Source organism: Ceratotherium simum, chromosome 3, assembly GCF_057802395.1.
Source record: "Ceratotherium simum simum isolate JZ-2026a chromosome 3, ASM5780239v1, whole genome shotgun sequence".
Taxonomy (NCBI): Eukaryota; Metazoa; Chordata; class Mammalia; order Perissodactyla; family Rhinocerotidae; genus Ceratotherium; species Ceratotherium simum.
Window position 1 is genome coordinate 65392551 of NC_141902.1, and position 22985 is coordinate 65415535.

A 22985-nucleotide genomic window follows, 5' to 3' on the forward strand; every position below is an offset into this window, starting at 1 on the left:
TTGAATCATATATCGTTAGGGCATTGCTAATTAAAACGAGATACTTCTACACACCTGTTAGAATGGCCAAAATCCAAAACACTGACACCACCAAATACTGATGAGGATGTGGAACAACAGGAACTCTCATTCATTGCTGGTGGGAATGCGAAATGGTAGGGCCACTTTGCTTCCATTTTGGCAGTTTCTTAGAAAACTAAACACATACTCTTACCATACGATCCAGCAGTTATACTTCTTGGTATTACCCAAATGAGTTGAAAACTTATGTCTACACTAAAACCTGCGCACGGGTGTTCATAGAATCTTTATTCATAATTGCTAAAACTTGGAAGCAATCAAGATGTCTTTCAGTGGGTGAATAGATGAATAAACTGTGGTACATCCAGACAATGGAATATTATTCAGTGCTAAAAAGAAATGAGCTGTCAGGCCATGAAAAGACATGGAGGAACCTTAAATGCACATTACTAAGTGAAGAAGCCAATTTGAAAAGGCTACATACTATATGATTCCAACTATATGACATTCTGGAAAAGGCAAAACTATAGAGACAGTAAAAATATCAGTGGTTACCAGGGGTTAGGGGGAGGGAAGGATGAATATGTCGAGCAAAAAGGATTTTTAGGGCAGTATAACTATTCTGTATGAAACTGTTATGGTGGATATATGTCACTATACATTTGTCCAAACCCATAGAATGTACAGCACCAAAAGTAAACCCTAATGTAACCTTAATAAAAGGTATCAATTAATAATAACCTACAGCAAAATTATACTTAATTTTAAAACATTAGAAGTACGCTTATTAAAATCAAACAAGGTTACTGGCTATCATCACCATTTAAATGTACTAGAAGTTCTGATAAAATAATACATGGAAAATTATATAAGTGATATAAAGATTGTTTTGGAGATGGGAGGATTATGGAGTATATTTAGATTCTTTATAGTTTTACGTATTCTGTGAATTTTCCTCAGTGACAGAAAAGCTTTATAACAAAATAACTAGTTAAGAAAAGAAGCACTTACTTGTAATAAAAACATTTTTATAAAGAAAAAATGAGAAATTTTATGAGACAAGATAACCATCTATCTAGGAAACCCAAGAGAACCAACAATAAACTATTAAAGTGGCTATACATTTAGAACCACCTGAGAACTTAAAAAAAAATACCAGTGGGGCCAGCCTCGTGGTGTGGCGGTTAAGTGCGCGCGCTCCTCTCTGGTGGCCCAGGGTTCGAAGGTTCGGATCCAGGGTGCACACCGATGCACTCACTGCTTGTCAAGCCTTGCTGTGGCGGCGTCCCATATAAAGTAGAGAAAGATGAGCACGAATGTTAGCCCAGGGCCAATCTTCCTCAGCAAAAAAGAGGAGGATTGGCATTGGATGTTAGCTCAGGTCTAGTCCTCCTCACACCCACACAAAAAATTACCACTGCCCACGCCCCTTTTCATCCCCCGCAATACCCTTGGAATATGAAAAGAAACATGGAATATGAGGAGGCTTGGTGGCAGTAACACTGCACCTCCCAATTCTTGAGTATAAAAATGAAGATTACCCGTCTGATAGTTTTGTAACTATTTAGCATCCCAGGAATCACAAGAAAAGGTGGACAGTATAGCCAATAAATTTTGTTGCATAGCATTTAAAAAAATCTTGCTTTGCAATTAGTAACACAGAATGTATTCAAGTATCATTTCTATTCATTTTGACATACTTAAAGATAAATCTTATCCTAGTCAAAATTGTGAAGTATTTTCAATTTCATCCTCTCTCTCTTCTCTTTTCTCATTTCCATATACCAAGCATGTCAGTGTTTCTATTTTATTTTATTCATTAGTGAGCCATAGTCCCTGCCCTGGAGGAGGAGCTCATGGTCCAGTGAAGGCAATAGAGATATAAATAGACTCCTGCCAATAATTCCTCTTATTTGCTCTTGGACTTCTAGTCCACAGTTTAAACAAATTTGTCCTGGTCCTAAAAATGAGTAATTTATTCTTTTTAAAAATACATTTTGATGAAAGTGGACAGGGCCTGGTGGAGAAGGGACCGTTTTAACTTTTGGTCTCTCATCTCTCATAGCAGCTTTCCAGACCTTTGCCATTTTCTTTCTTACCCAGCCTTCTGCTTTTTAACTCTGTAGATTGAGTTTTGTTTTACAAATTAAATAGAATTTTCTCTGTTCACTAGGTTTCCTCTCATCCTCCCCCAGATGAAGGGAAACAGCAAATCAGAGAATCAGAAATGCAGCAGCAACTATATCTGTCCTTCTACTACTTTAAGGCCAACCTTTCCATTTGGGCTTTGATCGTATCATAATTTTCATGGGATGTTGCATCTGTTATTTCATCTATCATATCTTGAACCTTCTCCTTTCTTGGTATATCAGTCACAGTTTTTAGTTGTAAACAAACTTTAAGAGGTTAAGAGAAAAAGACAGATTGAGAATCAGCCATGAAGTCTGTGCATCCAGGAAGATGCCAAAACCACAGTGTCAAACTATTTTAGTGGCAGCACTGTTGCTGCTGTCATTGGGCACAGGCATCACAGCTCATATAATCAAATATTCTGCAAGTGATACCATGACTAGTATTTCTGCTATTGCAGCCTCTGAAAGCTGGATGTCTCCTTACCCTTTTGATAGAATGGAATCCTCATTGAACCTTCTTTAAGTACTGTGCTTTTCGTAAACTGTAGATCACCATGAATCTTCCCAGCAGGAAAGACTGGGAAAGGGAGTTGTTCTTTCTTCCCTTTCTTTTTGTGACAAGACAAGACTTTTAAAAATTCAACTTCTGTCTGCCTTTCTGGCATCTTCTCTTTATTTCTATATCTTTATTTCTGTTCTGATATTACACCTTAGTAGTACCAAACTTTTAAGGTGGTCACCAAATTCATTTTTGTGTCACCTCAACTTTGCAAATGTTTCCTTTTTCTGACACAGGGCTTCTGTGGATATCAATAGAGGCTATTAGCGGGGGCCGGCCCCATGGCTTAGCGGTTACGTGCATGCGCTCTGCTACTGGCAGCCCGGGTTCGGATTCTGGGCGCGCACTGATGCACTGCTTCTCCAGCCATGCTGAGGCCGTGACCCACATACAGCGACTAGAAGGATGTGCAACTTTGACATACAACTATCTACTAGGGCTTTGGGGGGGAAAAAAAAAGGAGGAGGATTGGCAATAGATGTTAGCTCAGAGCTGGTCTTGCTCAGCAAAAAGAGGAGGATTAGCACGGATGTTAGCTCAGGGCTGATATTCCTCACAAAAAAAAAAAAAGAGAGAGACTGTTAGCTGCACAGCTCTAGGGAGCCCCTTTGGAATTATACTATCATTGGCCCATGCCTGGCATGCCTTCCTTATTGTCCTTTTTCCTAATTGTCCTTCAAAACCCAACTTAAGCTTTACTTCTAAGATGGCTTTCTTATTTCTCAAGACAGTTAATCACTCCTTCCTTTGCACCTTTTTTTTTATTTTTTATTTTTTTGCTGAGGAAGATTGGCTCTGAGCTAACATCTGTGCCCATCTTCCTCTATTTTGTGTGTGGGACACCACCATGGCATGGCTTGATGAGCAATGTGTTGGTCCATGCCTGGAATTCGAACCTGTGAACTCCAGGCCGCCAAAGCAGAACGTGCCAACTTAACCACTATGCCACTGGGCCAGCCCTCCTTTGCACCTTAATATGTATTTGGTTTACTATTTCACCACTTCTATTAGAGTTCTTTGTGCAGAAACTGTTACTTTTTTTTCATTCGTAGCACAACACAATTCCTAATTTATAGTCAGTGTTTAGTAAATATTTTAATTAAGTTCGGCCATTTTTTGGTTTTCTTTTCTGTAATAGAACTTTTATTGAAATTATGACAGGTATGTAAATCAGATTTCAGTTTGGCAGGAGGCAGAGACAAAATCCCTCAAATCGAGCTCCTTCAGAGTTGGTAACAAGGAAAACGTATTTTATTTCCTGCAGCTCAGATTTCTTTTTTTATTGGTCTATTTTATAAAATTTTAAAAGCTCATTTTAGTTGATAGTGTGTAAGGTGTTAATGAGTTAACTGACATGTTTGAGGTAAGGGGAAATATAGGTGGTTGATGACTCACTACTTTTAATGGATAGGTATAATCAAAAGGTCTTGAAGACTGATTTCAGTCTTTCGCAGACTATGTTGCAAATAGCTTTCCACTTTTCATTCTAAAGCATTAACACCCATTTAGTGAGTAGGTACTAGAGTTAGCACATGTAGGTTATTATGATATTATGGAGCTTTTCTTAGCCACATTAGTAATAATATATTGTTTCACAGTTAACTTCTGGGATGTGAAAGTAAATTTGGTTGTCAGAAACCTGGCTTTCATGATGGCATTCATCACTATTTTGCAGTATAGTGGGGTTTTTCCTGTTTAAACAGTTCAGGTATTATTGGGGAGCAGTGTATGGAAAGCTGCAACTGTGCTATCTTATTATATAGTAGTGAGTAAGAACATGAGATCTCTGCTCCACCACCTACTAGCAATATGAACTGGAGCAATTTTTTCCCTTAGTTACATCATCTGAAGTTATTTTTCTTTTATCCATTCTCTTTTCCCTAGTCTCCCTGCTATCTCACTACTTCATAAATTTCGAGAATGTTTTTGAATATCAGCTATGCGTAAGACATTGAGCAGAGGTTTGGTGATGAAGAGGTACACGCAACAATGTATCATGTACAGTTTTTACCCCCAAGGTACTTAGAGATAAAGTGTTATGGGAATACATAAAAGGTTATTTCTAATTTAGGGGGGAAGGGATTCATTGATGAGATGGCATTTGATTGAACTTGAAAAGGCAGGAGGATGTGAGAATGTGGGCATTTCAGGTTCAGAAAACAAGTGGAAAGGAAAGTTTATGGTAGTAAGATTTAGAGTGGTTGGAGTGCATGAAGAATAGAGGGGAAATGATTGGACGTGTTTAATAGGAAGTACATTATGGAGGATCTTGCATTCAAAGCAAGTGAATTTGGACTTTTTTTCTATTAAGTAGGAAGCCCCTGAGGATTGTTTTATGGAGAAATCTGATGTAAGAGTATTACTGCAGAAAAAAAATCTAGTAACAGTATGAGCTGATTAGAGGCAGGAAGATCAATTGGAAAACTATTTTAATAATCCAGGTAAAGGGAAAATCTTGGCCTGACTTTGGTTAGTGACAGTTAATTGAAAGCAGAGTGTAGATGGAAGAGATGTGAGATGGAGTTTCAACTGAGAGAAAATATAGGAGACTCTGGGAAACTTTGGGTAATTTGGACCATTCCATCCACTAAGTACAATAGAGAAGGCTAGATAAAATATTGAAACATCTTTTTTTGTGTGTGTGTGAGGAAGATCAGCCCTGTGCTAACACCTGCCAATCATCCTCTTTTTTTGCTGAGGAAGGCTGGCCCTGGGCTAACATCTGTGCCCATCTTCCTCCGCTTTATGTGGGATGCCGCCACAGCATGGCTTGCCAAGCGGTGCATCAGTGCGCGCCTGGGATCCGAACCAGTGAACCCCAGGCTGCCGCAGCGGAGCGCGTGCACTTAACCACTTGCGCCACCGGGCCAGCCTGAAACATCTTTTAAAAAATCAAGAACATAAAAGAATTAGTAAAACAGGAATTAGAGGGTTAAGGCCTAAGAGAATCCTAGAGAAATGAGCCAAGCATCCCAGTCTGCTTTGCACTGGAAGTATATGCTGATCCAGAAGAGGTAGCTAAAAGACTGAGCTGTGATTTTTGTTGGTCCTTTAGTTAGTGGGGGAAAAACGTTGGACTCATAGGCCTACAAAGAGGGAGGATTAGGAAACCAGCTCTTCTAAAGACTGGGGATAGTATTCTTGTCATCTGTGTGGCCCAGAAAACCTGAAGCCTTGAACTTGAATTAAGATGGTCCCAGGCTGTTAATGTACCCAGGCACTTGACAGAAGTAAATGTAAATCTTTTCTAGGAAAAGAACATTAGGGCCTCAAACTACTTCCTCAAATTATTTTTCTAATTAAAACATACTAACTTGGGACTTCAGATATTGGAATTGTCAGACCTAGACTAAAATGGGTATGCTGTCAGCAGGGAATTGGAAAGTACGAGCTGTCATACAGATTTGGAAAAAACCCAGAATTTTTATAACTAAACAAAATGAGCAAAATTAATTCAGTGAATTAGTTTAACAGCAGATTGGACAAAGCTAAAGAGGTTTAGTGTACTAGAAGATCCAAACACTATCCAGAATTAAGCACATACACTAAAAGATGGAAAATACACAAGAGAAATTAAGAAATATAGAGGATATAATGAGAAAGTCTCATTGAGTTTTAGAAAAAGAGAGGAGAGAATGGGGCAGAAGCAATATTTGAATGGCTGATAATTTTCCAGATTCGTAAAAACCAAAAGTGCCACAGATTCAAGAAGCCTGACAGTTCCTAGGCATAATAAATACTATTTCATTGGTTCTAAGATGTATTTTTTGACATTTTAACATGTCTGAAATCTGAATGCATCTTTCAGTTGATGGCACTTTACAGTCTAATCACTTTTTGGTAAGATATGAAATTTCAGTACCAAACCGTTTTAGATTTTATGAAATATGGTAAAAAGAAATCTACATTTTTAAACATCATGGTACAACTACAAAAACAACAGCAAAGATAAAGAGAAAATCATAAAAACAATAAGATACAAGAAAGATTACTTTCAAAAAGTGAAAGCATGTGTGTGTATGTGTATATATATAATGTATATAGAGAAAATATATAGAAAGTATATGTTATACTTCTCTTCTTCTAGAGAACAGCTGACTTCTCAATAGCAACAGTGGAGGTGATAGTAGAATGATACCTCAATAGGTTGAAAGAAAATAAATGTTCTTGGAAAATGTATTCATAAACAGTGCTGTCTTTTAATTAATATAAATGGCTTTGTGTTGTACCTAGCCTCTGTATTTTTTTAAGCCAACATTTTGTTTTAAGTTCTATCAGTGTTGATTGAAGTTTCAAATACTCATAATTGTTATTTAAGCAACTATTTGAATGTTAAGGGGGAAAATTGTGGAATGCAGCATAAGTTGTGCTGAAGAATGGAGTTTATAACTTTAAATGCATATCTATGGAAGGTAATGAGCTAAGCATTTATCTTAAAAGTCTCAAGTAATGAGCTAGATATGTCAAGATAGAAAAAGAGCAACAAAATAAATTCAGAGAAAATACGAGAAGAAATAACAGAGAGCAGAATTTAATAAAATAGAAAAGAAACATACAGTAGAGGGGATTAGGAAGCCAAAAGATGATTTTTTTAAGACTGATAACATTGACACAGTGGTGAGATTAATCAAGAAGAAAGGAAGGCACAGATAACCAGTATCAGGAATGAAAAAAAAACATCACTTTGAATCCTGCAGATATTAAAAAAACAAACAAAATTCATAAGAAGATACTGTGGATAACTATGTCAGAATTTGAAATTTTACACGAAATGGATAAGTTCTTAGAAATTTGCAATTTACCAAAAGTGACATAAGAAAGAAAACATGTATGAGGCTATAGCTATAAAGTGAAATTTTCTATAAAGAAAAGTCTAAGTTCAGATGGATATACTGGTAAGTTCTACCAACATTTAATGAGATAGTGACTCCAGCCTTATATTCTCTACCTTATGTTCTTTTAGAAAGCAGAAAAAGAGGATTCCCTCACCTTCATGAAGCTATCACAACCTTGATACCAAAACTCGAAGAAAAACTACATCAGTTTCTTGCATGGATGTAGATGCAAACAAAGAAACAAAAAACTCCAAAGTATTTGCAAATTGATTTCAGCAATATGTAAAAAGGATGATAACCCAGCATGGCCAACTCAGATTGAGCCCAGGAATACTAGGTTGGTTTAACCTGAAAGAATTCAATATGATCGGTCACTTGAACAAATTAATGAGAAAAACATTTCAGTAGATGCAGAGGAGCAGTTGCTAAGAATCAGTAATCATTCGTGATTTTAAAAGGAAACCATAAGCAAACTAGGCACAAAAGGGGACTTTCTTAATCTAATAAATCTATAAAAACAGCTGTAGGCAATAACATAATTCATGCTGAAATGCTGGGAAGATTTCCCTTTTATTTTTTTATTTTTATTTTTTTCGTGAGGAAGATCGGCCCTGAGCTAACATCTGCCAATCCTCCTCTTTTTTTTTTGCTGAGGAAGACTGGCCCCGGGCTAACATCTGTGCCCATCTTCCTCTACTTTATATGGGACCCCGCCACAGCATGGCTTGCCAAGCGGTGCATGGGTGCGCGCGGCCCGGGATCCGAACCGGGGAACCCCGGGCCGCCGCAGTGGAGCTCGCGCACTTAACACCTTGCGCCACCGGGCCGGCCCCAGATTTCCCTTTTAGGTGGATTTCTAGACATGGGTATCTGTTATCTTTACTTCTTTTCAATATTATACTGAAGGTGATCCTAGCCAGTAGTAGACCAAAAAGAAAAATAAAGTATAATGGTCATAAGGGAGATGCTAAACAGTTAATATTCACTGATGATATGAATTGTGTACATAGAAAATCCAAAGGAGTCTACAGATAAGTTGTTAAAATAAATGATTTTAGAAAGAAATATAAAAATAAATTTTATTTTTTTCTCTTAGCATTTACATGCATATCTTTGACCCAGTAATTCCATTCTCAGATACATACCCATTAGAAAGAAATATGCACATCTAAATTGAAAGTCATATATAAGCTTGTTCATAATAGCTCAAACCTACAAACAACCCAAATGTCAACAGATAGATAATTAAGGTGTATTTATATAATAACTATTTAGCAATGAAAAATAAACTAGAGCTACAAGTGACTACATAGATGAATATTAAAAACCATCACATTGAGTGAAAGGAAGAGAGATCCAAAAGAATATCTCCTAGATGGTTCTGTTTATATAAAATTCAAAAACAGGCATATCTAAGCTGTATTGTTTAAGGGTGCATATTTACGTGGTAAAACTATAAAGAGAAACAGGATAGTGATTATCTCTCGGGGAAAGAGGAACTTGTTATTGAGAAAGGGATGTTTGGAGGGTTTCTGAAGTACTAGTTCTAGTTCCTGTCTTGGGTTGTGGTTATACAGAGGTATTTGCTTTATAACAATTTGTAAGCTGCTCGTTTATGTTTATGCACTTTTCTAGAATTGTATTATTTCACAAAAATAATTTTAAAACACACACACAGGCATAGGAAAAGAAACAACCTTAAAAGGGAAGGTTCTGCTTGGTTTTTGGACATGTAGGATTAATAGTACCTTTGGTACCTACAGGTAAATCTGATGTTTTGCCAACACAGTTTCCTCACTGCCTTCCTAGACTCTAGTATCACATCTGTCCTAAACTTAACTTTGATCATGTCAACTCATTTTATCAGCCTTCACTACCTTTGTGGTTTCTACCACATCAAAGCTATACTGTCTGACTTTTGAAAACTTTCCATACTTTCACTTCATTCTCTATGTCTATACGTATTGCTCTATATTCCGCTGGCATGCCCTTGACTGTTCAGACCTTAATTGCCTCAAGAGCTATAGCTTTGCACAGATTCAGAGAGCATCAGTAATATTTCATTCTTGGGTTGTGCTCACAGACCTCACGTACAATTCTGTACATCATATACAACTTGTGTGATGCCCGCTGGATATCCTTATTCTCTGAATTCTTATCACATTTACTAAGTCATTTTGACTTCTTGAAATTAGTTGCTATTTTCTATGCTTCCCTAGCATTCTTCTCCCACCTCTTGCATACTTAGCATGTCATATTGCAAATAGTTGTCCATCTCTTTCCTTGAAAGCTATTAACATTGTCACTAACTAGCACACTTCCCACATATAGTTGCTTAATCTGTGAGGGAACTATTTAAAATGGATCTTAATTGTATACTGTCTTGTATTTTGATTGCTTATTCTTGGTTTTAGCATAGCTAGATTTTAAACATACTTTGTTTGGTTTATAGGCTCTCAACATTTACAACCTGAAGACTTCCATTAAATATATTAAAACACCATTATCAAAATAATAAAAGGATATTTCTTTTCATGTACTGGAAGAAACCATTTTTCCTCTTTAATTGGAATCAGATCCACTATTGCATGAATCGCAATGTAGGTTGTTTCATTTCATTTACGACGTTGTGCTGCTCATGAGTAGCAAGAGGAAAAGACCATTGAGCAGAGCAGAGGGTGTGGATATCCCTTTCGTGTACATATTTGGACAGAGGGCACAGAAACCACTGTCATAGTTTTCAAAAATAATATTGGTTCTTGTCACTTGGGGGGCCATAGTCTCTTTTGAGAAAGTAATAAAAGCTTTGGAGCTTCTCAGAGGGGAGAAATGAGCATGTGTAAAGAAGTTATAATATTTTGGATACTGTTCAGTTGTTGAAGTTCCAGGGGCTTCAGGTTAGAAGAACTTGGTAAATTGAAATAATCAAGCCAGAGAACATGGACAACTACCAGTGAAGATGACACATGTGTCTTTAAGTGTGGCTGGAACACACTATGAAACCAGCATCTGTCTTCTGAAGCCGCCAGTATAGGATTCTCTCTTCTCTGTTATGAAAGGAATAGTCATTAACTACTTCTTTAAATGTCTGGCATAGTTTCATATCTACCTTGAAAGTTCATATGAGAATAAAATCTTGTTCTTCAAAAAAGCCTTTTTATTAGCAAAATGTTGATAATGGTTAAAGCTGGATGGTGGGTACGTGGGAGTTCAATTTACTGTTCTTTTGGCTTTTTTATATTTAAATCTTTCTGTAATAAAAGGGGGTGGCAGCCTTTTTGGAAGATGGCATAGTTTATTGTGTTTCTGTTACCATTTTGCTAATCCAAGCCTAGAAGGAGTTATCTTACATCTGTTTCACTTGGTTAGTTTCTTAATACACTTGCTTTTATCATGGCTCAGAACCAAAAAGGATAAAGTAGGGAGGAACAAATGACAGAAAGTTTCTCAAAAATTATGCAGTAAGATTTTTGTACTGCAGCTTGTAAGTAATTTTATTTAGTAGCTTCTTTGTCAAGTGGTCTTTTGCTTACCAGTAAGCAAACTCAAGAGATTTTATCAGGGCTGGCCCCGTGGCTTGGCGGTTGAGTGCGTGCGCTCCGCTGCTGGCAGCCGGGGTTCAGATCCTGGGCGCACACTGACGCGCCGCTTCCCCGGCCATGCTGAGGCTGCGTCCCACATACAGCAACAAGAAGGCTGTGCAGCTATGACATACAGCTATCTACTGGGGCTTTGGGGGAAAAAAATTAATAAATAAAAATTAAAAAAAAACAGATTTTATCATCATGCTTTTTTTGTTAGGTTGAGTTTTCCCTGATAGGGAAATATCTTATATCAGAATCTCAAAAAACATTGTTTTCTTAAAAAAATCTATGCTCACTATATTAATGTAGCTATAAACCACATATAATACATTAATATTAAAATGTGAACTAAATTTATTTTCTGGATTAGCGTAAAAAACCCAAAACTTTCAAAGCAAGTTCTTATGGACTTATGTAAGTCCTCATTAGATCTGTTTTCTTATGAGGGCCAAAAGTCTTCCTTAGAAAAAAAGATTTTCTATCCCTAAGTCCTTAGTTTTAGTTCTCTGAAATTCTGAACTTTACCTAATAGAGGTTTATATGTGTGCCAGTCATCTTACATTCTAATTTTAGTCCTTCTTTTGAAAGAATACCTTTAAAAACCACAAAGGATGCAGTGAATCTTTTAATTTGTATGAAAGTTTACATTCTACTTCAGGAGCCCTTTTTTTTTCTTGCTGAGGAAGATTTGCCCTGAGCTAACATCCATTGCCAGTCTTCCTCTTTTTACTTGAAGGTTCGCCCTGAGGTAACATCTGTGCCAATCTTCCTCTATTTTGTATGTGAGCTGCTGCCACAGCATGGCCGCTGATGAGTGGTATAGGTCCACGCCTGGGAACCAAACCCAGGCCGCTAAAGCAGAGCGCGCCAAACTTAACCACTAGGCCATGGGGCTGGCCCCAGGAGCCCTTTTTAAATTTAAATTTTTATCGAAGTAAGACAATTATAGTTTTTTAAAAGTGTAATAGTTTTTCAAGAGTTAAAAGTGAAAAAATAGTGCTCCAAACCCTCATTCCAATCTCATTCCCTAGAACAGAAAGAACTGTTTACTTCAGTATTTAATAGCTTGCTTAATACTACCATACTGTACTATCTCTACTGGTTTCTTTCTGTAGAAGATGAGGCTTAAGCTCTGAAACTAATATTTATGTGTAAACACTGAGGAAAGTGTTCTCTCCCAGTGTGTCTACTCTCTTGTTCAAAATATTTTACTATTTTAAGACTGTCGTTTTCATGTCTTATCTATTACTTTTGCTTTTTATATATATGATGGCAGTTTTTAGTCATCCACATGATTTAAATGAACTTAATCTATTCCTTTGCCCCCTTGACATTTTTGCTTAAATATACCTTTTCTAAAAGTGGAAAAAATTACACCATTAGAAGCAGGTTAATGGGGCCAAAGAATAGTTGAAATGGCAGTTCCTAGGAGAGATGTTGGTGTCACAGATCTTTTCTAGTGCTTTGTCAGAACTATAATTAAGGTGTACAATAATGGTGACTGTTTTCTTGCCATTTGAAGTCTGGTTCCCATAAAATGCCACACGAGAATGTTGAAACTAAAGTTATTTGGTTATTTAGAAGTAAAAGTGTGTGGATGTGCATGTTTGTACATGGATATATATAAAATGTATAATGTATTTTTATAAATTTATATATATGTGTGTTTTTGCTCCTTTTAAGGCTTATAGCAATAGATAATTGACTTGTTATAATGGGAGCATTAACAAACTGTAAGGAGGACTGAACTCTAATAACTCAAGAATATAGAGTGGAAAAGACCAATATATAACTTGAAATTAGCTTAACATTTTGCTTTTCTGATTCTGTTGTGAAAATAAGTACTACTTCAATGGTGGTCTTTTTATGAAGTATGAATCCCCAGTGACTTTTAAAATAAACTCCTAGTGGCAAAATTAGGTATTGAAATGGCAAACAATGCCACAGTCATTCATAGCCAGTGACTGTGGCTATAATATATAATATTTATATATTATATTTATATATATATTATATTATATTTATATATATAATATAATATTATATATATATATTTATATATTATATAATATTATATATATATTATATTATATATATTATATTATATATATATAAATATAATATATAAATATATATATTTATATATAATATTATATTATATATATATAAATATAATATAATATATTTATATATATATTATAAAATTATAATATATAATAGCCAGTGATGTACCCTACCAGCCGTCTCCCCCCTCCCCAAAACCAGACATAGTTTTTAGGCTGTAACTATTCTTGCCTTGAAATTTAATTCATACTATTTAGTGTATTTGTATCTAGCTGTCAAGTAAAATGAAAAATTAAGATCTAGGTATTCTGGAAAATTGGCTAAGTGCCAGTTGTCTTAACTACATTTCTCTATACATACTAAATGAACAGAAAGAACCCTAGAGAAGAGGATTTATAATCTCTACTGAGAAACTTCTCAAATTGCCCTTCTAACAATCTTAATCTAGAGAAATCGGGTCCATGTGAGAGATGAGGTTGAGATACTCTAATTGTGCCCTTCCCCCACTAGGGAAAGGCTGAACTAAAGGAAAAACCCACTGCCATTCTGTTTTTATTTTCATCAATATGGTTTTCTCAAAAGAGTGGGCAAGAGTTGCAAGAAAGGAGGGCAGCAATGTCCTAGGATAAGCTTTGCAGGTGTTTACCAAAGTCAATGGAGCAGAGAGAAGTATGTTGTAACTCATTAAACAAGGTGCCTGAACTGCAGTGCTTCACATTGAATCAGTCTCTTTTCCTTTTGGCCTGTTTTTCACAAGGATGTACATAAAAGCTAGCAAACTGAAGGAACTTTCAAATATTGACCAGGTAAACAAAGTGTGGAGAGTTAAGAATCTACCCATATGCTTGAGCATAATAGTCCTTAATAAAACTATCAGAATTAGAAAAAAACCTTCTTTGTTCTTTTAAGGGAATTAAAGTAAACGTAGACTCAATGAAAACATAGACTCAAATCAAAGATGAACTGGTAAAACAACAGAACAAGATGAAAAGGATGCTGACAGAACTGAGAAGGGACAAGTAATAATCTTGCGAAACTTAAAACTACATTGGCAACTGCAAGAAATAGAGCAGATACATACTATGGAAAAATAGAGGTATAAGACAAGAAAAGGACAAGGAATTAGCGGATGGTAGACATGGAGGACAAATTAACAAAGATTGGGTACAAATCAAGCAAGGCACAGTCTTAATAACTAAAGGATCTTGAAGTAATTACCTGAATGGCATTTCAGAAGAGCAAGTTAAATGCTAAAATGAACCTCATAGAACTACTGAACTCAAAGAATGAAGAAAGTTTGACCTATATATATGCCAGTTGAAAAAGGATTTGAATTATAAAATGAGAAAAATTATTTTGCCTGCAGACTTCAATAACAGATACCAGAAGAAAATGGATGCTGTCAATATAGAGAATATGGGGGTGGGAGGAGGCTGGGGGGGATTTGGCCAATTGAGCATTTGAATACATTTAAACATTTGAATTATGTCTAAGTAATTAGGGTAATCAGGTTTAGGAAACAAAAAGCAGTTTTTGTCATTCTTGAAAGAAAAGCTATATAATGTAAAAATAATATAATTAGTGAAAAGATAGTATAGAATAATAATCAACTGGGAAAAGCTCCAGGGAGTTCCAACCAAAACTAGGTTAAGTGTAGGGTCATATAACTTAAGGACCATCAATATATTATTGAAAACTAACAAATTAAGAAATAGGTTTAAGTACTGATTTTAAGTTATGTTTTGTAAAAATAAATTAGATTTCAATATCTTCCAAATAACCATTGCAAAGTCATTGGTGGACAGACCATGTAACAAGTAAAAATAAAAACAAAACATAGGGGCTGGCCCTCTGGCCTAGTGGTTGAATTCTGTGCACTCTGCTTCAACGGCTCAGGTTCAGTTCTTGGGCGCGGACCTACACCGCTCATTGGCGGCCATGCTGTGGCAGTGACCCACGTGCAAAATAGAGGAAGAGTGGCACAGATGTTAGCTCAGGGTGAATCTTCCTCAGCAAAAACAAAGAAACAAAACCATATATTAAAATGCTACATTTCTCCTAAAATGGAACTTAATAAAAGAAAAAGATTTCTAAGCCTCCTATGCCCAACATGAGTGGATTCTTAAGCTCCCTATTCTGTTTACCTGGGGAGTATTTGAAAGTTCTTTGGTGGCTTCCAGAATGGATCAAAAAGCTATGAGCTCCAATTTATGTATCTTTAAGAAGTATGCCTAAAGCAGAGGAATTCAGGCTTATTACTACCAGTTCTCTTTAACAAGTTACTCTTTACGTCAGTGACTCTTTAGAAAGAAATTGAATGCTTATAATACAATTCTTGTAGACACTAGAGCTACAGCAATAATGAAGTAGTCCTCCTGGGGTTTATATTGTAGCAGAGAAAACATAAAATAAATAGTGAAACAGAGTGAGTAATGTGATAAATGTTGTGCAGGAGTACAAAGTACAATGAGGATGTAATACAAGGGAACCTGACCTAATTTGTGAGGGGAGGAATTGTCAAAGAAAACTTATTTGAGGAAGTGAGGTTTAACCTGAGACCTAAAGTAGGAAGAAGTGTTACAGGCAGTTGAAGCACTCTTCAGTAAATGATTAGACATTCAGATTAAAATGAAATGGAATCCCTGCTTTATTCCTTATTACACAAAATTAATTTCTCTGTGAATCAACAGTTTTAATGGAAACAGTTTAAAGGAAAGGCCTATGGGCCGGCCCCGTGGCTTAGCGGTTAAGTGCGCGTGCTCTGCTGCTGGCGGCCTGGGTTTGGATCCCGGGCGCGCACGGAGGCACCACTTCTCCGGCCATGCTGAGGCCGCGTCCCACATACAGCAACTAGAAGGATGTGCAGCTGTGACATACAACTATCTATCTACTGGGGCTTTGGGGGGAAAATAAATAAATAAAAAATAAAATCTTTAATAAAGGAAAGGCCTAAATCATGGATGAATTTTTATAATCTTAGGATATAGACATCTTTTAAAGCTTGATATGAAATCCAGAAATCACAACGGGGTTGGATGATAAATTTGCCTATGTAAAAATTAAAAGAGGCAGTTAAACACCATTAAACAAGATTGAAAGGCAAGTTAGAAACTGGAGGAAGAAAGCATTCCATGAAGCAGAGGGTTACTCTTGGCTGTTTACATGCTGAACTCATAGTAGTAAGATCTTCACAGAAAAATATGTTCAACTTCGCTAATAAAGAAATGCAAGTTAAGTCTAGATATTCCCACCCCCCATCAGATGGACCAAGATTTTAATCTAGCATTTAATCTAGGATTGTTTATTGTGAAACATCTAAATGTCCCTCAGTATAAGGTTGGTTAAGTAAATTATAATACATACCTACAGTGAAATATTATGCAGCAGTGAAAAATGTGGACCTATGTTCATTGACAAAGATGTCTGTTACATACTGTTTAGTGAAGAAAGCAGGTTATAAATCTGGAGTATGATACTATTTATATGAAATTATAGACACATGCCTTTTTGGCTGTGTATGCATAGAATGCTATCTAGAATGTTCACCAAAGTATTAGGACTCACTAATTTTGTGTGGTCGAGTTTTGGATGACAGAAGCTTGTCTTTTCTTGTGAGCATGAATATTTTTTTTAAAAAACAAGATGTTTAATTGGTTTACCTATTCATATTTAGTGTTAGCTTCATATGCTTTCTACTTTTCCGGTAAAACTTGGCATCTTAGGTTTTCTCAGAGATAACATTTGTAGGAAAGCATTTGATTTTCTGCTCTATATATTTTGATTAGCTGAATCATCAGGGACAACTTCATATGAATTCCCCTTTTATAATGTGTTGACCTTTTGATAATTTGATCATTTCATTGAAATATACTGTAGTCAAAGTATTTATAAAAAGATATTTGTTAGTCTTAGGAGAGTGATGTGGCTTGTTCTCATTTGAGTGATTTTCTGGGAATATAGTAAGTGCATTGACACAAAGCCTCAACAAGACCTTCATTAAAAATATTGGAAATCTCTTGAGTATTAATTATTTTTTAACTTGAGAACCTCCTATTTGTATGTAAAGAACGTTGTAGTTATTGAAACCTGGGCTTTTCAAGTTAAAACGTAATTGACCAGATTCCGCATTAATATTTTTGCTGGTTATATTGATTCACAGATTGGAAGTTTTTGTATCTATTCCTTTTACTTTTAGAATATTAAGATATTTCAAGAGACCAGGGACCATGTCTCATCTGGATTAATGAAAATATTGTGCAATGTGTTTACCACTATCCTCTGTCAAAAAGTTTGCAGTTTAGTTGAAACTCTGGGGATAGTACTTGGCATACCATGGTCTTGGTATCTTAGTGAAACTACTTGTGTATATTTAGATATATAGCATCCTTTATGAAAAGCTAATATATAGACTATTTGATATAAAAACATTTTAAAATATATTTTTTGTTTCCTCCTTCCTCCCCTTTCCTAGTAAATTAAAAATTATTTCAAAAGAATATTTAGAAAGTAAGTCTATTTTATAGAATGAAATGTAATAATTTCATTTTTTAAACGATTTATGGGATAAGATATGCTTTGTAGGTGGTTTACTTGCTAATATATTTAAACTGGTATAACTAAAATTATTAATAAAATGAATTCATTTATATAAATGAATATAGCCTAGCCATTTAAAATACCATTATTCTTCATAAGGTACCATTAGAGATAGTAAGAGCTTTCATCTTTAAGTTTTACTAGTAGTACTGTTAAAATACTAATAGCTTAACTTCCCAGTATAAAAACAGTAAAAATATCAACAGCAACAAAAACTCAATCTGTTTTCCTACATATATACCTCTATTTGCTACAATTTGTAGCCATACAACTCATTTCCTCTGAGCAAAAAAGATTATGATCTTGGTTTATTTTAATTCAGTTCATTGCTTTTCCCTATAGAAAATCAGGTTTTTGGAGAGCTCTAACAGTGTGCTATTGCTGGGCTCTCATCCTTTCTGTTTAAATAATGCAGGTACTTTGATGGAAACCTGGAGAAGCTCTTTGCTGAGTGTCATGTAATTAATCCAAGTAAAAAGTCTCGAACACGCCAGATGAATACAAGGTCATCAGCACAGGATATGCCTTGTCAGATCTGCTACTTGAACTACCCTAACTCGGTGAGTATCTGGTAGTTTAAGGCTAGCACTGACTATATTTCAGAGGGTAAATCAACTATCATTATTAAACAAAGGAAGATGTGGTTGTCTGGGCTTGTAGTAAAGCAGTAACCTATCAATATATTAAGGATAAGGAAAGGAAAAGAAAGAATGAGCTGCTCTCCCCCCCCACCCCCACCCCCAATTTGCTTTTTAAAGCAGCAACTTGTCCACATTGTCATTACACACCTACATCTTTTCGGAGTTTATTTTACCACCGGGTAAGAGTTGTGTAATACGTAGCAATGAGTAGAATTGTTTTTCATCCAAATTAAACTAGGTTTAAAACTTTTTTTTTTTTTTTAATACATATCCAAAACACTTAGAAAATGTCTTTAATACTGCTTCATTAGGGAGCTTTCAGGATTCTTTATAACAAGAGATTTTCACTTATATAGATCCATTTTAACAGAGATTCTTAAATATAGCAAGTGGTGATGGAGTTGGAGCAGAGAAGGTGACCAATTATCATGTTTCTCTTAAGTAAAAGTATCCCTCTTAAAACCTATTGAATTTAGATAATTTACTTTGGCATGTCTAGTAAAGAAATTTTAAGCTTAAATAAATATAATCTTCCTATGGAGGCCTTACTTTATTAGTGACCATAGGAGAATTATATTTGTGGCATAAATGTGTTTAGTTCTTTGGAATTCACCCCTTAAGATATTTCAAGATATCTAAGAAATATCTTAATTCTGCAGTAATTGTAACTATCTTGTTCATATGCTCTGCTTTAATAGTTAAGCAGCTCTTTCTCATAATTACTATATACCAGGTCTTTGTCAAAAATTACTGTATATTTTAACGTATTGATGGTTTTTCATTGTTTATCTTAGAGTTTTATATGTGTATCTCTAAAGAGGCCTATTTGAAGGGAACTAATTTGTTGACATGTACAAGTGCTTAGAAAGAGGTTTTAAAAGAAAGTTAATTAAGTACTCTTAGAGAAATAGAAAAATCAGTGAGTTAAAATAATTTAGCAGGTAAAGTGCTGAATTGAATTTCCACATTCTCAAGTTTTGACCATAGCTCTAACACTAGCTATTTGGATTTGGGTAGTACTGAGTCTCAGTTTTTTTATCTTTCAAATGAGTTGAATAAGGTATTCTTTCAAATCTCCACCAGCCTGAGAATTGTATCTTTTCCCTCTCCTTAAATCACAATCTTCACTTGAGTATTTTAAAAAACAATCAGCACTACTATTAAAAATATATTAAATTCCTGTTTTGACCTTTTTATTATCTTTCTTTTAACAGATTCTCTTTGCCACTTGACATTTGTATAGTGTTTACAGTTTATAAATGTTTCTGTGAGGTAATACTAAACCCCAAATATGTAATTTGTCTCAGATTATACAAAGTTTTCTTATTCCTTGGCATTTATCCTCCTGATCTGTTATAACTGTCTCCTCCTTAGTTTAAATCTTAAGTGTAATTCGAGTACTGAAGCTAGCTGCTTACAAATATCCCCTGTAACTTTCTAAATGCCACTGATATTGTCTAACAGTCTCAACAAATTAGAATTGAAAATCATGACTGGAGATTTGTGGTGCAAATTTTGCTTGCACTTGTAACTGATGATGGAGAATCTACTATTCATTCATTCATTCATTCATTCAATACACCAGGCACTACTCTAAGTGTTAGAAACACATGGAGCATAAAGACATAATACCTGCTTCAGATAATTTTACAGGTTAGCTGGGCGGACAAGTAAAATGATGTATTCAAAAAGGATGGTAAGTGTTTTGATAGGGCGTAATACTGTGGGAACATGTTGGAAAGACACCTAACCCAGTTTTGGATCAGGGGGATTTCCCACAGAAATTGACATTTGAACTAACCTCTATAGGTGTGGTAGTTAGGGGAATCAGGAAAATGTAGCAATACAGAAGCCAAAGGAAGAGAATTCGCTTCCAAGAATGGTGAACAGTGCTAAAAGCTTCAGAGAAAAGAATTGAAAAGTGAAGTTGTAATTAACAGCAAGTTTACTGATGATCTTGGAAAGTTATTTTAAGTAGTGTGGCAAGGTGGGAAAACATACTGCATGGGCTGAAGATTCATTGACTTGAAAGTGGGAAACGAAGTGGAGGCAATAAATACAAAGAAGTTATTTTTTTAAAGAAAGTTTTGCTATGTAAGTGACAGGACAAGAAAGCAAACAGAGCAACATGGGTTGGAAAGTAAGTTAAAGAGTTAGGGAAACTGTGCCAAGCATTATGAAAAATATAATCATGATGAAACTAGGACTTCTTTTCTCATAGTTCTTAGACTAAGATAGAAGGATAATTTTAACCTCTTCAGTTGTGCAAGTAAATGTCACCTGAGATTCTTCATTGAAGCTTTGTTAATTGGATGAGTAATTTCTTTACTTATATTGTATAACTCCTACATTTCAATATCTGCTAATCTCTTTGAACACTGATACTTGCCTTTTATTAATGTTTGTCTTTAATACCTTTATCTTTCTAGAAAGCAACTTTGGCTTTATACAGTGCCACGTAAAGACAGGTTTTTAAATAAATGCTTCTGATAGCTTAGTTTGTAACACTTTGGAGTTAACTATCCTGGGTGGTCTCTTCTTTAAAAATCATTTCCTGAGACTTTGGAGCACTTTTTAAACTCATAGGTTCCTCCCTGCCCTTACACACACACACACACACTTGTGTTGCGGCCAGTTCAGGGGTTTCTTAATCCTGGCAACAGTTACTCATTTTATAATAATGTTATTTTTAATCAAAGTGTAAGATCTAGCTGTACTAACCCCTCACTCTACTAGGAAATACCCCTTGGGCTACAGTATCTCCTTTTAATGAAGTAAATAATTTGTATTTTCTAAGATTAAGATACATTAAATAGATGTGAAGTTGAAGATTGTGAGGGTAGTCCACCTTCTCATCCCCCACCACTGAGGCATCTCTAAATCTTTGTGTTCCTAGGAACACTGAAAACATCTGATGTAAGTCCAATCCTATCTTCCTTTTTAACTCATTCCATTTACAGATGAGAGAACTGACGTCCTGATCATTGGCTCAGTTTTTATAAACAAAATGGCTTCAACTTGAGAGATTATATGGGCAACTTCTGATGGAGGAAAGATAATTCTTAGTGTTCTCACTGTTGTTTGACATTAGTTGCTGTGTATGTAAAATGGTGGAGATGAATAAAACCTTTAACAGTGTGTGTTCTTTCAGTTCTTTTTCTTCAGGACCATTAATTTCTGTTGTAGGTAACATTTCATATATTTTTAGTGTATTCTTGGTCAGATTTATTTATGATATAAACAGGGATAAGTTTGATGAATAGATGATCTGATCCCCTGAGTCAGGGAAAGGCCCAGGGAGCCAAGTAGGTAAGCGCATGGCAATAAGGGAAAAAATATGTTGAAGGAGGAGGAGGGAAAAGGGAAATAAGACAGACTGGAAGATACCCACATATATCCATGATAATGACACAACTCTCGAGCACAATGAATGTCTTTATACCACAGGTTAGTTTTTGTGTTATCTTTAGACATGCATGTGTGATTTGTTTTTCTAATTTATCTTGTTTAGTCTTATCAATCTAATTAGAAAAATTATTGAAAAGAAGCCTTTAAAGAATAAAAAGCCTTCTTTTTCTTGCTTTATCTTACCATACAAGGGGCCCTGGTCCAGAAGTCCCAAAGATAGAGATATTACTTATAGTGATCACTTAGTAACCACTGTGACCCTAATCTCTATCTTAAGGATTCTTATTTGAAAAAAGAGTAAAGCACAAGAGGATGCATATTTGTTTTTAAGTTACGAATAAAACAGAATTGTTGGTATATTACTCTGCTGTATTTGTTCTCTACAGAATGCCACTTCTCATTATAACTGAAAGTCAGATACCCTCCATTAGTGATCTGGCAATAAGTTAGTGCCAGATCTCCTTCACTGGTGGGGACTGATGAGAATAGATTCTTTTATTTGTTTCCCAGATCTTTTTTTAATGGACAAGAATACTGATTTCCCCAAAATTTACCTTTACTTGTTTTATGAATGAGTTAGAATTGTTGTCAATCTGAATAGTACTATATTTTAAACTTGATAAATATTCTCTATGTCATTTGGTCTGTAAAACCAGTCTCAGGACTCTGATACATTTTCTTCCACGGCTGCTTCTAGGCATTTTTTTATCCTATAATATAGGATTTTGTATCCTGACGATTTGTATCTACTATCATAAGAAACATCAGAAATTTCATAAGTATATTTCAGATAACAGCTAATTAGAAAATGGAATAAAAAATAACATGTATAAGAGCCACAACAAGAATAAAAGAGCTAGGAGTAAATTTGGCAAGAAATGTAAAAGATCCATATAAAGAAAACTTTAAATACTTTATACTTAAGATAAAAGGATGACTTGAGTATTTGGAAAGATAGAATAATAGTAAATATTGGAAAAGAAGAATACATTGATGGAGTTGGGGAGGAACTAGTTCTACCAAATACAAGAATAGGCAGTGCATTGGAACAGTATAGAGTAAAATATGCATGAGGAGAATCTAGTGTATTATAGAGGAGGCATTTCAAATAAGGTGGATTATTCAATAAGTGGTGTGGGAACAAC

At 35.3% G+C, this 22985-nt stretch overlaps 1 protein-coding gene across 1 annotated transcript in view; it reads left to right on the forward strand.

Annotated features, from left to right (window-relative positions):
• The window catches only part of ARIH1 (ariadne RBR E3 ubiquitin protein ligase 1), a 103625-nt gene that overhangs the window by 44371 nt on the left and 36269 nt on the right, over positions 1 to 22985 (forward strand). The window contains exon 3 of the mRNA XM_004421780.3: positions 18207 to 18351. Within this exon, the coding sequence (XP_004421837.1) occupies positions 18207 to 18351 (145 nt within the window). The remainder of the gene's footprint in view (positions 1 to 18206; positions 18352 to 22985) is intronic.